Source organism: Poecilia formosa, unplaced genomic scaffold (genome assembly GCF_000485575.1).
Source record: "Poecilia formosa unplaced genomic scaffold, Poecilia_formosa-5.1.2 Scaffold0, whole genome shotgun sequence".
Taxonomy (NCBI): Eukaryota; Metazoa; Chordata; class Actinopteri; order Cyprinodontiformes; family Poeciliidae; genus Poecilia; species Poecilia formosa.
In genome coordinates, this window is record NW_006799939.1 from 710,127 (window position 1) to 724,443 (window position 14,317).

The window sequence follows — 14,317 nt, forward strand, 5'->3', positions numbered from 1 at the left end:
GAGAGCAGGTAAAAAAAAAAAGTTCGTTTTTATAGAGTTGCTCCCTTCTGTTCATTTTCTCCTGTGCTCTAGGTTTGTATGTGTTTGGAGTACAACATTAACAAACTTGAGCAAGTGTTTGCAAGAAATAGATTGCAAAATATAGATTAAGATCCTGTATGCCTTAAGTCTAGAATGCCCTGCATATAGTCAGTGCTGGTGTTTATTCGCATAACTCCTTATGCTTCCACATTAAACTCTACAGGCTACTTGAATGTGCGGGTCTAATAATCTTATCCATAAGTCCACTTATTTTTAGGCCAATGCTCCTCTTCAGGCCTGATCTCATCAAGCTGTGACTCAGCACTCAGCAAAACTGTTGAGTCACAGTAAATGTTAATACCCGGATTCAGTCAGCAGGTCTGAATGCTGAGCGTCTGTCATGAATGCATTGTTGCTTATCCCTACAATGACTGTGAAACCCAGTTATTATAATCAAGGATCTCAAGTGCTGATAATTAGCTGTAATTTATAGAGCGCGCGCTTCGCAGCACAGCGGATACGTCACACAGGGTTATCCAACAGCATGCACGAGACGTTTGATCCTTTGTATCTTTCTTACTCGAGCTTTTTGAATTTCTCTTTCCCCGCAGCGACGTACTGCTCCCCGCTCTGCAGGCTCTCCATGCGGTCCACCTTGTGCCCCCCTCTCGGCGTGTAGATGTTCCTCACCGCTCCGAACGGAGCCTGTATCCCGCCGGTGACCTCTCGCAGCAGTGTCTCGAAGTTACTCACTCTCTTCTCGTTGATAACTATCCGTCTTGCCTCGTAGTAAGGGTCTCCGTTCCGGAACATGAAGACGTTCTTCACCACGGGCTGCGAGAGAAAGTTTGGCTTCTCGGAACCCATGTCTGCGCTGGGGGAAACAAAACAAGAACTACGACAAAAGCGCGACTGAGAAAGAAACCCGTTAAGATAGAGTCATAACAAGCAGCTCCCCGCTGTGAATCGCACGTCTGTGTGCCATGACAATGTAATCAGAGCTGATCCATCCTTGCCAGATCTTTACGGTTTGGTGGAGGTGAGCATTAAAACGCAGCGCGCAGGTATCCAAACAGCGCTTTGAAAGGTCAGCCAGGGAGAGTTTACTTCTTTAAAAGTAACGTCAGGCGTTCGGAATATTGCTTCAAAGTTGAAAATAGCAAAAATCCACAAATTTCACGGCTTCTTGTACACTGCAAGAGGACCGATTCTCCGTGCTGCGCTACAGGTGGTTGTACAGCCGGTGTCCTGCTGCAGCTTCCTCCGCTCTGTGACCCAGGTGTCTTGGGAACTCATCTGTTGGGACATGTCTTCGGGAACACGTTGTTCTGTCACAGACTGGATGGGACTTTCTTATCATCAAGTGGCCAATTATGAACCAATGGGCAAAAGACTCAACTATTCAACATTGGTGACAATGCGCTCCTGTAAATAATAAAAGGTGCAGTCGGTGGGGTAAGAGAGATGATCTGGGACAACGATGCAAGCGGATGTGCAAGACCTGAGTATGTCCCTTGCAGCCATGCGAGAAGATAATTGGACACCAAGGGACCTGGAACCAGAGGGTTCCCAGTGACATCCTGAAAGTGGGACAAAAAACATGTTTGTTTTGTGAACTTTAATTGTGTTGCGCAACAACAGGAAGAACACTGTGTCCTTTGGCTTCTCCTCGCTGTCAAAAGGAATATGGAGGCCTTCAAAAGTCAGTGAAATGTATAAGGGACATTACATGCCTTGGTTGTTGGTTTTATCCAAAGGTCTCACATTGATATTTTTGCATGGATAATAGTGACCTAAAAACTGCTGTATTGAGAAAAATAAATAAATAACACTTTGAAAGTGACATATCAATCCGTCACCAGGTCCATTTTAACACAACAGAGTGAGTTATGAGGATTGTTTTTTTCAGCCTCCAAGAATTGACCAGATGAAATGCACATAATGAGATAATATGAAGAATTGTTATGGTGCACTGTATTTACGCTCTGAAGTCAGATCTTCTGATGAAGAGATTTATCTGACTGAAAAAAAAAATTTCTCAAAGGGATGAAGCACTCACAAAAATCAAGATATTAGGCCGTGATCACAGAACCTTTTTAATGCAAATAGTCAAAAATCTACATACCTTTCCTTAGTATTTGGGACAATGGCCTGTTAAGCAACATGTCTTTTATCAGATTTTATGAGTGTGTTTTCCTCCTCTCGGTAACTCGCTGGAATTTTGTCCCACTCGTCCTGAGAGAAATTATGTAGCTGATTTAGGTTTGTATGTGTCTTTGTTTGCAAGCATCTTTTCAGCTCTACTCAGACATTTTCTGTGGGAAAGACCAAAGAAAGTCCACATTCCTCTTGTGGTTTTCTTTTGATTGATGCCACTCAAGAACACACATTGCTTAAGATGTGCCTTATAATAGATCCACAGTTTTGTCTCAATCTAACTCAGATGAGGTAAATTAATGAGTCAATCATATGCTTATAAAGCCGTGACATGAGAAACTGGGGCATTCCCGAAGTGTTTAAAGGCATAATCTATTCAAAGTTCTGACTTTGAACAAAGTAATATCTATTTGGCCAGTAGAGGGAGGTGTACACAAAGTAGAAGATAAAGTAAGCATAAGGAAGCTATGCTTGAGGTCTCATTTTACCACTTTATAGTGTGTTTTGTGAAGCAATAAAACAAATAAATAAGTAAATTAATGTATTAATTGATCACTGCTCTCTCAATTACAAACCATATACAGTTTAGTGCAAACAGCAGTCCAATGACTAGATTTTAGCCGTTTCAAAATCCTGGCATCTATAATTGCTAATATTTATTTGGTAACAATGTGCCCCAATTTGCTGGTTGCTGAAAGTGTCTATCCTCTTTGACACAGTCTCAAGACAAAAAGAATAACCTACGCAGCAACTGCAAACAAAGTTGCGTTTCCTCCTGCCACTCCTTGTGCGTATATTTTCAGTTTCAACATCAGTGGCAAGACATGAAATTATACATAATCGTTTTGTTTATTGGGTGCGATAATGGCACCTTTTAAACCATATCCTTGGATGGGGCTAAATTGCCTTGCAATTGCTCTGGGCTGACAACATTTGGAAAATCCTCACAGCAACTCACTGTGCAATTCTCTCTGTGTTTTAACATTGTCAACAAACAGAGCCAAGGTCGAGTCACACACGTCCTATTGAGCACATCCGCCTACATCATACAGAAAGTGTACTATAGCATGGCAGATGTTACTCTGTCGACTATAACCAAACCTACTTTCAACAGATTTGATTGTGCAGGTTGCACAATCAAGAAACAAACAGGTCACAGTGAATTATTGCTATGGAAGACAAAGACGACAGGGAGTGATGACATGAATGTAAATATTTGATCAAAATAATTGTTACTGAGAAAAGTACCAGTACATTTTTAAAGAGGCTGTGTACATCTGTCTGCTTGTTGTAAAGTGTAGCAGAGGGTTTTGATTTTGCTGACAACCAGACATGCACATAGATTACAAGCTACTTTCAGAAGAAAGGAGTTTGTAATCTGAGCAAAAATATTATATATATATACATATTTGGTTTGTGTTTGCTAATTTGATGCAAGGCTTGTACACATACCGTGGCTGGCTGATCGTCAGCAGAAATTGAATCTTGTCAGTCTATTGTAGACAGTAATTATCTTAAATATTATCTGCTAGGAATCCATTCCTGGCTAAGAATTTTGAGTGTGTGCGCTTCATACCACTGTAATGAACACTGAAGACTCTTGGTCATGCTTAGAAAAAAAGGAAAAGAAAGGAAATATCATTGATCAGACACGCCTGATCAATGTTTCAATTCAAAGAGCTAGAGACAGTTTCAGCATGAATCAATGATCCTAAACCATATACTCACTGTATTCTATAAGCTGGTGCGATGAATTATTTCACTGCAATCAGGCTTTGTTTACATGAGCATCTTTATAAACTTTTAGGAAGCCATTAGAATGTGACATACATAGGTCACAAAGACTACACATTTTATTCAAACAATCAAGTGAAGGCATCAACGTTATGTTTTAAAGTAATAATTTTATTGTTATACTTCAATTTGACAGTACAAAACAAAATCATACAGTCAGAAACATCACAGTACAGCAGCACATGCATACAACTTGGGACAAAAATAACCCTTCAGTGTGTCACATGTATCGTAAATGGGAAAATCAAATGATTGCTCACCTATTGGGGAAGGGTTTCTAATGTAACTCAAAATAAGTCAAAAAGAAAAACAAATATGGATTTTCATACATTTCTCTTTAATATCTATTTTCTGAATATGTATTATATCTATATATATGTATATTTGTCTTCTTTGTCACTTTCTTATAGTACAGAGCGAGTCCCTAAGCTTTACATTTACTTTGCTTAAACATATATATTCTTTTGAACAATTTCATTTATTATATGATACAGTGATAATTTGCAGTTTCATTAAAAAAAAAACACTTTTGAAAACAGTCTTAGAATACAGAATAGCATCGTGTAAACTGTAAAATTAAAGCTAAATGCCTTTCAAAGGAAAAGTGACCGTCAAAACTCTCACATAATGCCCTCGGAGGACAAACACAAATTTAGTGGCAGCGATTTGGTAACAGTTGACTCTTCGAGGAAAATCTCTTAGTAAAAAATAATCTCATTTAAGGAAGCAATATCTGTTCTTTGGTTGATCAAGGATTAATAATCTGTGAGTAGAGAGCCCTCAAAAGGTCAAAGTGGGTGTGGGCATTTGGGTGAGCGAGGCAACATCTCTGGTAAGGATTTAATTATCTTACTAGTTTTCTGTTTCGTTGGTCATTTTTAAGCTGGTAGAGTTGGCATTGCTCATTGTGTTCTGGAAGGATCTGTCCCTAGACAGCACAAATATCTTACCACTGCTATGCTGATGACACACAGCAATAAATATATGTTTTGCTAACTTCTTTGTAATCAACCTCTGTGGTCACTACATGGATGTCAAATGTTGGTTGTCCGGTGACTTATTAACAAACAAATGAGGACAAAACACAAAAGAGATTCTGAAAGACTCAAAAAAATCTCATCGATACACTTTTTTTGATTTTTGGCTTTTTCTTAAAACTTTTGAGTATGACGTTCGACCAGATGTGATCAGGTTCTGTTCTTCACTTTCAGAGATGCAAGCAATGCAAACATTTTGTAATAAACAGTGACGATGATGAACACTTATTCGTCTCCACCCTCCAAAAAAAAAAAGTCACCACCTGAATTTAACTGAGCAAATAGGTCTGAGTTACCTATTCGAATGTTACTGCGTTGCAATTGATGCAATGAAAAGCTTTTCAATTCTGAAACAACCAGATGTAAAGACACACCCTGTTGTGAAAAAGAGGAAGAAGAAGCCTCGTACAGTATGGATACTGTATGAGTCTTTCTTTACAATTCAAATAAAATGGTAACTTCATTGTCAGGCAAGTAAAAATGAATTGGATGTAATTAAAAGTGACCTTTTGGGGGCTTTGGGCTTCCTTTTATAACATTTCCAATATGTCCATCTGTATATTTTAAAATAATGTTTAAAAAAAAAAAAAAAAAAACTTAGAAAAAAGTAGCAGTTGCTGTAGCATAATTTGGGTTTTCCGTCACCTAAAACAATATTGACTGAAAATGGTTGAAAATAAGTGTTTGAAAAAAATAAAGCACTGTATGTAAGAAAGCGATTCTGATGTAAGCAAGTTAAATTCTGCAAGGCTGTAGCAATCATAACAGTCTTTAAATTACAATTAATAACTACATAGTCCTGACAGGAACATAGAATAAGTTGGAATTCTTCAGATCAATGACTTTAGTCCTAAATCTCGATCAGCAAAGGGAATAATCAAAAATAAAATGCACTTTGTTTTGAGAGAATTAATGCTTTGTGTAGCACCTCTACAACATTATCAATTTTAAAATATTGTGTCCTAAATTGTGCTACTAAAGATGTCATATAATGTGTTCTGTGTTCATTCACCAGCAGTAGCAATTTTCTACCATTATAAAACACGAGGAGGATTCATCACACTAATATCCAGCAGGCTAAGACTTCCATGCTATTCATTCATGGGTTTTTTGCATTTTACGGAAATAGCAGGCTGAACATCAAATGAACTATTTTACTGAATCCCATTCACAAGCTTGCGGAGAAACAGTAGATAGGGGCCAATGCACAGTTTTACACATCCACTATTTAAATGTAACAACACTACAATTTATGTGGATTTTTTTTTGTATTTCTCTATTTTTTATTTTTTATTTATTTTTTTTTCTTGGCACTTTTAAGCTCTGCATCTTAATCCCTGTGATCAGTTTACATGGCTGTCTTCACTCTTTAGCTTTTTAGGCTTCTATTTTTGCATGCATCCTGCATCCACTCTGACATTCTTTCTCTTTCACTCCTTCAATTTCTCTTTCTGCAGCTCTCAAACGACCAACCAGTGATGCAGCTGTGGGGAGGGAAAAAAGTGCAACATCCCTTTAAAATGAAAGACTCTACAATCGTGACAGAAATCTAACAGCAAACTAGCTTATGACCAGAGAAGTACAAAAGATACATTTTGGAGATCTAACTATATGCTAAAAAAAAATAAAAATAAGTAGGATCAAGGTTACACTCACAGTGAACTGCCGAACCTCTCCGTTGTCTACCAGATGATGCTCTGTCTCTGGGGTGATGGCATAAGCAAGGCGCTGTTAGGGAAGACTGATTAGTACCTATTCTTAAGCCAGTAAGCCTCACAAACAAAAACGTATTACAGTACCAAAGCAAGCAAAAGATATAAAAAAAAATAATAATAATAATATTTTGCTTGCTTTGTATAAGGTTGATTATGGAGACTTACATCGCAAAACCTTCCTGGAAGTGTGCAGAGCTTGTAGATGGCATACAGTGGAACCATGGTCATTGATGACATGGCCAGGCACCACCCTAGCAGATTAGCCCATTGAGGAAACATGTAGGAGCCGTAATTTGGAGGGTTGAACGTGGCGAAGCTAACCACGACCATAAACTATAAGCGGAGAAAAGTGTAAACACAAAATCCAGACTTTGGAGAATCTTTCCAAAAACAGCATTTACCAAAGGCCTAATTACCACTGGTGGTCAAAAACAGAAACACAAGTTTGCAGGCATGTCTTTGTACAAGCCAGTAGAATTTGAGGTAAGCTTCATCCATGTTTATGCTATAAATCACAAGTCTACAGTGGGTAGGACTCACCAAGAGGAAGCAAGGGCTAACAAACTTCCAGCACAGTCTCCAGTACCTTCCTGGTCTGTGACCAATCATCTCCTTAATGTCATCACTGAAACGATCCACTCCTAAAACACACAAAGATGCAAACTTTTGGGTGGAACTTGGAGAGAGACACGGCTGCGGGTTAAACGAGGTGGGAGGAACAAATTTATGCAGGAGCAGAATAGCATTGTCCGCAAAACAGAAGAAAACAAACCACACCAAATGGATTACTCAATAACCTCAAAATCATCAACGACTTGAGAAGCTGGTGCTGCTGCATGCCAAGGTGGATTCACATATCAACATGTAAATATAGATTTTAAACATGATAATCTGTGTAAATGTAAGATTGTGACTTATTTAATTTTTGTTGGATCGATGGGTTACAAACATTTTGCATTTAGGAGAATAGTGCAAAACAAACAAACAAAAAAAAATATATAATGAAAACTCCCAGTATTACATTTGGCATAACAGTTATAGGAGAACACTAACTGAGCAATGCTTAAAGTAATTGTGCAAAGGCAAACAAATTCCCTTCACTCATTTTTTTTCCTTTGTGTTGCCTAACATTCCTCAGTGTAGAACAATATATCCAGTCTGACGACCAGGTATTCAGTTCAACAAATAGTTCTGAAGTAGTGGATAGCAGAATGAAAGACCACAGTAGCCAGAGGGTCAAGGGTTTCTGTCAGTAGTTATAAGGATATAAAAAAAAAAGACCAGCAAAAGCCCGTTGAGGCCTCGGGCGTGATTTATTGGGCTTGCCAAGGTCAAGATCCAGCAAACTGGGGTAATATGCTGACCCCTTTTGCCTGGGGCCTTTGTACTACTCAGGTCTTTATTCACCCCTCCACTTTCTAGGTTAGAAGCCACCGGGGAGGAAAGTCGGCTCACGTCAGTAGTTCTGCCAGATCTTTATCTTATTAGTTCACATTTTTTGCAATACTTTCTGGTTGTTCACTTTTTACTTTTTTAATTTACAGAAAACAAATTTTAAAAAATGAAAGAAAAAAAATATTTGAGACCTTTGGGAAAAAAAAATATAATGTAAATATATATCTTTTAGTAGATTTTAAAAAGTTTTTGGAAAAAAAGCTAAACATCATGGCTGTTCTCTTTGCCTTCTTCCCACACTTCATAATGATTATACTAGGTCATTTGGTTTCTTAAAATTGTCCTTAGAAGTAAGAAGTGGTACAATTTAATATAAATTGTGAGTGTGCGTATCATGATACAATGAACTCCATAAATCCAAACCATACTGCCACTGAACTATATTTTTGAAAGAAACAAAATGTACTCATAACGACATCACAGACAAATTTCAAATTAATATCCATTCAACCAAGGCAATTTAAAGCGAGAAGTTGCAGTAAGAAAATAAATATTTTTAGAATGAGCGGAAAATCTGTCTGCTGGTAGAACCCATAAAAGCAAAGGAAGAACATGCAAATGTCACAAAAATACCCTGGAAATTATTTGAACAACAAATTTGTATAATGCAGCTGAGCTAACAACGGTGCCACAGCATCGACCAGAATAAAGATGTCATTAATTTTATGTCAGAATTTATTGGGGAATAATTTCTTCAAAATGTTGCTGGCAAGACTCGGATGAAATGCCGCAGGAATCTTTGTCTAATAAGTGACCAGACAAATCTCAGCCACAGCCGCAATGACTAAGGCGACTATGGCAGGTGACTGAAAAAGGAAGCGCCTGTTCCTGAGCAATGATTTTTATTGTTTGTTGACTCACCACCTTGTGTGAGCTGAGAGGTAACACAGTCACAGGTCAGACTCTCTCTCCATCTGTTCATTTCGTAAGCACCACACAAACAGTTTCCCAACAATATGCACAGCGCGGGGACAGAACTGAAGAGACCGATGCTTATGACCTTCTACCTGAAGCTGTTTTATATCTAATAAAAGGCATGTTGTATTGGGACACACAACACCCAGACCAAGCAATTTCTCCTCAGACCTTTAATAAAGCATCAGCTTTGCTGGTCATGAAAAAAATGAATCGAGTGGCGTCTCTCCTTGTTACTTTAGCTCATCTTTCTCACCGTAGAACCAGGCGATGCCGATGGCTTCAATAAGTACTCCAAAGAGAATCGATGTTCCGGCCGCAAAGTGATCGAGGAGAGTAAACACATACATCCCTCCCTGAAAGGGGAAAAAAAAAGAAACACAATTAAATCCACGTAGGTTTTATTTGGCATTGTGAAACATTTTTTTTTTTTTTTTTTACAAGGTGAACTGCATATGCAAATAGCTGTTTCTTGGGAGGACACTGATTGTAATTAAGAGTTTAAGCATTGCAGAGGTGAATATTTACCACCAAGCAAACAAGTGTGCCATGCAAAAAGTCTTCCTGGTAAGAAACTCACATTTGTGACACAGAAGAGGGATATGAGAAATGTTGAAACAACGATAAACAGGGTGAACAGCTCTCTGTGTTTGTGAAGGAATTTGAATTCATCAATCAGCCCAGTGATCACAGACTCCATCCCACCCATCTACAGAGGAATCAGAAGAAAACACAAAGTGAGAGAGAGAATCAGGCAGCAGGTGTTTGCATGAATGTTAAGAGCCAAACAAAGATTGGAAAATATCAAAAATGGTCATTTTTACTTTGTTGTAGAGTGAGGATTTTTAGGAATGAAAAATTAGCTTAGGTGATATTAAGGTGGATTGGCTCTGATCAGTGTGCAGCTGCACAGAAACTTAAAAATATGATCTTTTCCTAAATTCTGAATATAATATTACAATATAATATTATGATATAACATTACCAATTCATGTTAAAGAAAAACACTCTGCAATGTTGATTCTCATTTTCAAAGTTATATGTTTCCAATGACTATGCAAGAAGCTATTAAACTGGAACTCGTGTTTTCTATATCACATTGCCAACATTGGTTGTAATTCATTTGCATATTGGTTGGAAATTTGAAGAAATTTTTTTAAAAGGCATTAAGAAATCGGGTCCAAAATTCTCATTGTCAAATCTCCAACCAATATGCAAATGAATTACGACCAATGTTGGCAATGTGATATCACAGTGAATTGTCAACAGTGCTAGTCCCAAATGACGAAGGGAAATAAGAGATGTGTGTGTGTGTGCATGCATGTGTGTCTGTGTGTGTGTGGATGCATACTCACTGCACTGTCAAGACCAAGGGTCAGCAGCATAATGAAAAAAATCACCGCCCACACTGATGACCCAGGTAATGTTGCAATGGCTTCTGGGTAAATTACAAACACTAAACCAGCACCTGGCGAAGAGAAAAATCAAAAAAGTGAACAGAAGAACATCACATACAATGACCGAGCATAATGTTAAAGCATTGTGACCACTGACAGATGAAGGAAGACCAATGATTATGTTTTTATTGCACACGTACAAGCAACAAGTGAAAGACAATAAATACATATTCACATTTGAAAAAGGACAACCATGAAGATTTAATGTAGTTCGACAAGAGGCAAAAAGTGATGACCAGGCAACTGGACCACAGCATAACCAAAAGTGCAGCTTTTTTGGAGATATTCAGTTTTACACAGTGATCAATTTATTTCAAAAGCACAAGGGAGAGACTGTAGTGAACCGCCAAGTGAAGCTTAAGTAGCTGGAAAGGGGAATGTTTGGTCTAATAGAAAGGTGTGAAAATAACAAAACAATAAATCATAGCTTTTCTTGCATATGGGGATACACAGCCATAACATAGTCAAGATGGAAATAATATGCCTTCATGGCAGTGGTCTATTTCAGCAGGACAACATGTCCAAGTCAAACATGATTCAGTAACGATAACCCAAAAAACTAAATCAGATTATCCACTTTTGGAAATTATAAAATCAGAAGAAAGACTCCGTGTTCTAATCATATTAGCATATTGAACTAAAAGGTTAAGGTCATTAAAATAACATACCATCTCTAGCGACTTTATCTAGAGCCACGTTGTGTTTGTGGGACATGTACCCAAGAAAGGAGAAGACAACGAATCCAGAGAAGAAACTTGTCAAAGAGTTGATGGAGCTGGTTATGATAGCATCCCTGGATGAAACAAGACAGAAAATGACAGGATGACGGTATAAAAACTGTTTTTTTTAGCCAGAGCGCAGTGACATCCAACCAAATTGATCATATCTATTAAAGAAAATGCCAGCGGTGGGTCCAGGGAATTTCCTTTTGCGTATGCCTTTTAAAAAATGAAACTGAAGAAATGATTCAGAAAAAGAAAATTGATTGTTTTTCTAGTCATTCTGTTAAGTTGGTAGATGACAAGCTACCATTTTGTTGTTTTTGTAAAGTCTAGAAAAAGGTAAGAAGAGAATATAAATTAATAGAAAGATTCTAGAAAATGATTCTGAATAAAATTCATGTACAATTTGCTGTATCTTTAGCTCTTTGGTGTAATCAAATACTAAAGCTGGACTGTGTTGTCTGTCAGCTCTCATAAAAAAAGTAAAAGCGGACATGAAAACGTTTCTTCTGGTTGCTTTCGGATTTTCCAAGAATTTAATACTTTGTAGCTACATTCCTTTTTTGTAGCTTCAAAGGAGATTCTATTTTACCTACTTGTGCAGCAAGCATGCTTGAACCGCATGGCAAGTTCTCCACCCCTGTCTGCCTTGATGAACCCCCACCTGCCTATCACTGCTTGCGTGTGTGTGTGTGTGTGTGTGTACCTGTAACAGTTGTTGCTGAATTTGTTGTAGCTGGAAAATGCAATTAGCACACCAAACCCCACACCCAGTGAGAAACAGATCTGTGTTGCAGCCTCAATCCAGACCTGGGGAGCGAAAGAACAAGCGCACTCGTATGAAGCGGCAAACAAAAGGTGCAGGAGAGGAAAAAAGCCATTATTTGAGATAATTGCAGGAAACTCATTCAACGGCAGTAGATGAAAGACACATGTGAATACAGGGGGTAATTTTGCAAATTGCTGCTCCATGCATCTATTTAATCTAATTCGCCAATTGCTCCCATAAATTTCTCGGTGTCCCTCCATCAAGGTTCCTCAATCTTGGTCTTGCATGTTTGCTTTTTAAGCTCCATGACACCTAAAATTAGTGAATAGCCAGTCCTTTAAAGTGAAAATAATACAAATATAGTAATGATGTTAAGGCATCCATTGGTTGCCTGTGTGAGTCAATAGAATGCTTAGTTTAATTCTCAGATTGGTTCACAGACCAGAATGGACAGACACGAATGTATAGCAGGAAGTTTGTCATTGCAAAACAATATATGTACCAACACTAACATGGAGTTAGAATTATTGTCTGAATGTTGTAAAACACTCTGTGCCTTGCATCTGTTACCACTGAACATCATCTTTCACGTTAAGAAATTTCAAACAGCTACAACAATTAGTCTGTAGGCCTACTTTCTATAATGCAGTGCATAAGGCAACCTAATCGAGTCCACCTCTGAAAAGTTGTGTAAAAAGTCATAAAATAAGTGAATTTTTAATTAAGGGAAGAAAATCTCACACTAAAAAAATGAGAAATATCAATCTTTAAGCCCATTTTTAAGTGGGAGGGGGATTCCATGTAAATAAATAACCGTTTTGATCCAAGTCAGTGGTGATGCTATTATTTGCACCACTGCTGCCAGTACTTTGTTCATTCTAATGCTGCCTGTGGCTTTTGGGGCATAAAGCATGAGGAAAGATTGACCTTAGACTATTTATCCTTCCACTGTTTCTTTCTTTACTATAGTATGAAGGTATGGGGATCCAGATGACCATAGCTACCAATTTTCACTCGTCTAGCAGAGGTCACCAGATTTTAAGAGATGGCTTTAAAGGATTCCTGATGCCACCGACTCTAACTAGTAATTAGAAGTTTCTAGACACTCTCACCAACATAAAGAATAAAAAGTATGAAACTTTTACATGTGGCAATTGGGACTTTATCGACCCGATCTCCACCCCAATAAATTCTCACAAGAAAGGTTTGACTTTTCTAAGATTTTCTGTGATTGTTTGTGCAAAATAGCTTGAATAGCTTTCAAGTGTTTTACCCATCTGTACCAAGCATGAGTTGGCACTCTATCTTAGAAAGTTCAAGCTGGTGTTTATAGAACATGTAGTACTTTCTCAGATTTCAGACTTCTAGTCAAGTTGTAGGTTTTGCTGGAGAAAAAAAATAAATAAACAGACAAAACATGAAAATGTCAAAGCATTCCTTCAGTGGAGCTCTCAGCCACCACTGTCCTCCCCACGAAGCTTCCCCTTCTAATCTCTCTCGTATCCGTCTGCTGATCTTTCTGGACTCACCTTGGCATCGCAGAGTCTCAGGAAGTCGACAGAGAGGTATGCTTTAATGCCATCGATGGCTCCAGGCAGAGTTACTCCACGGAGCAGCAGCACAGTCAGGACCACATAGGGCATGGTGGCTGTGATCCACACAACCTTAAAGAGCCACATGGCATACATGCTCATCACTTGCGGATAACCCAAACCTTTACAGACAGAGCAAATAAAAGCTGGCACACAAGAGTAATAAAGCTTTTAGGTCCTTAGCTTCACAATTTTATGAACTCCAGACTCGAGATGGTTGGAAACATTTCCATGTTTCTTTTGTTTTACCAATGTGTGCCATATGTCGTACCTTGCCTGAGGTCTTGACTCCCTTCCAGAGACTAAAGTAGAGCAGAATGATCACAACAGCCAGACAGGAAGTCAACTGCCAGCGTGGACGTCCAAGATCATCAATACCATTGCTGTCTTGAATATGGAGGACCGCTCGTCTGGGAAACGGAACATTCAGTTTAGGAACACGACCACTCCCACAGTCACCAGCTCTATATCATGTTTTTCCACTGTGCCAAATGCAGAAATCCTAAAAAGCCTCTAAATCAAAGAAGTTTCTTCGATTTAGAGGCATTTGTCACCTTTCTTCTAAGGTGACAAATGTGAAAGGCAGCTACACAACATATAACCTGATTTTTTTTTTTTTTACTAAAATGTTAAGCAGCAATCAAAGTACTCGAAATTACCCCCATCGGAAATTACCACCATCG

At 38.3% G+C, this 14,317-nt stretch overlaps 2 protein-coding genes across 5 annotated transcripts in view; both read right to left on the reverse strand.

Annotated features, from left to right (window-relative positions):
• Positions 1 to 1,793, reverse strand: part of LOC103150005 (doublecortin domain-containing protein 2) — a 20,263-nt gene extending 18,470 nt beyond the window's left edge. The window contains exon 1 of the mRNA XM_016664305.1: positions 602 to 1,793. Within this exon, the coding sequence (XP_016519791.1) occupies positions 602 to 888 (287 nt within the window). The 5' untranslated portion in view covers positions 889 to 1,793. The remainder of the gene's footprint in view (positions 1 to 601) is intronic.
• A 4,475-nt stretch (positions 1,794 to 6,268) lies between these two features.
• Positions 6,269 to 14,317, reverse strand: part of slc6a3 (solute carrier family 6 member 3) — a 16,556-nt gene continuing 8,507 nt past the window's right edge. For all 4 annotated transcript variants that reach the window (XM_016665514.1, XM_016665161.1, XM_007560583.2 and 1 more), the window contains 11 exons: positions 13,906 to 14,044; positions 13,572 to 13,706; positions 11,980 to 12,083; positions 11,220 to 11,344; positions 10,450 to 10,562; positions 9,675 to 9,803; positions 9,351 to 9,450; positions 7,265 to 7,365; positions 6,890 to 7,057; positions 6,666 to 6,737; positions 6,269 to 6,493 (listed from right to left, as the gene is read on the reverse strand). In XM_016665514.1, the coding sequence (XP_016521000.1) occupies positions 6,470 to 6,493; positions 6,666 to 6,737; positions 6,890 to 7,057; positions 7,265 to 7,365; positions 9,351 to 9,450; positions 9,675 to 9,803; positions 10,450 to 10,562; positions 11,220 to 11,344; positions 11,980 to 12,083; positions 13,572 to 13,706; positions 13,906 to 14,044 (1,210 nt within the window). In that variant the 3' untranslated portion in view covers positions 6,269 to 6,469. The remainder of the gene's footprint in view (positions 6,494 to 6,665; positions 6,738 to 6,889; positions 7,058 to 7,264; positions 7,366 to 9,350; positions 9,451 to 9,674; positions 9,804 to 10,449; positions 10,563 to 11,219; positions 11,345 to 11,979; positions 12,084 to 13,571; positions 13,707 to 13,905; positions 14,045 to 14,317) is intronic.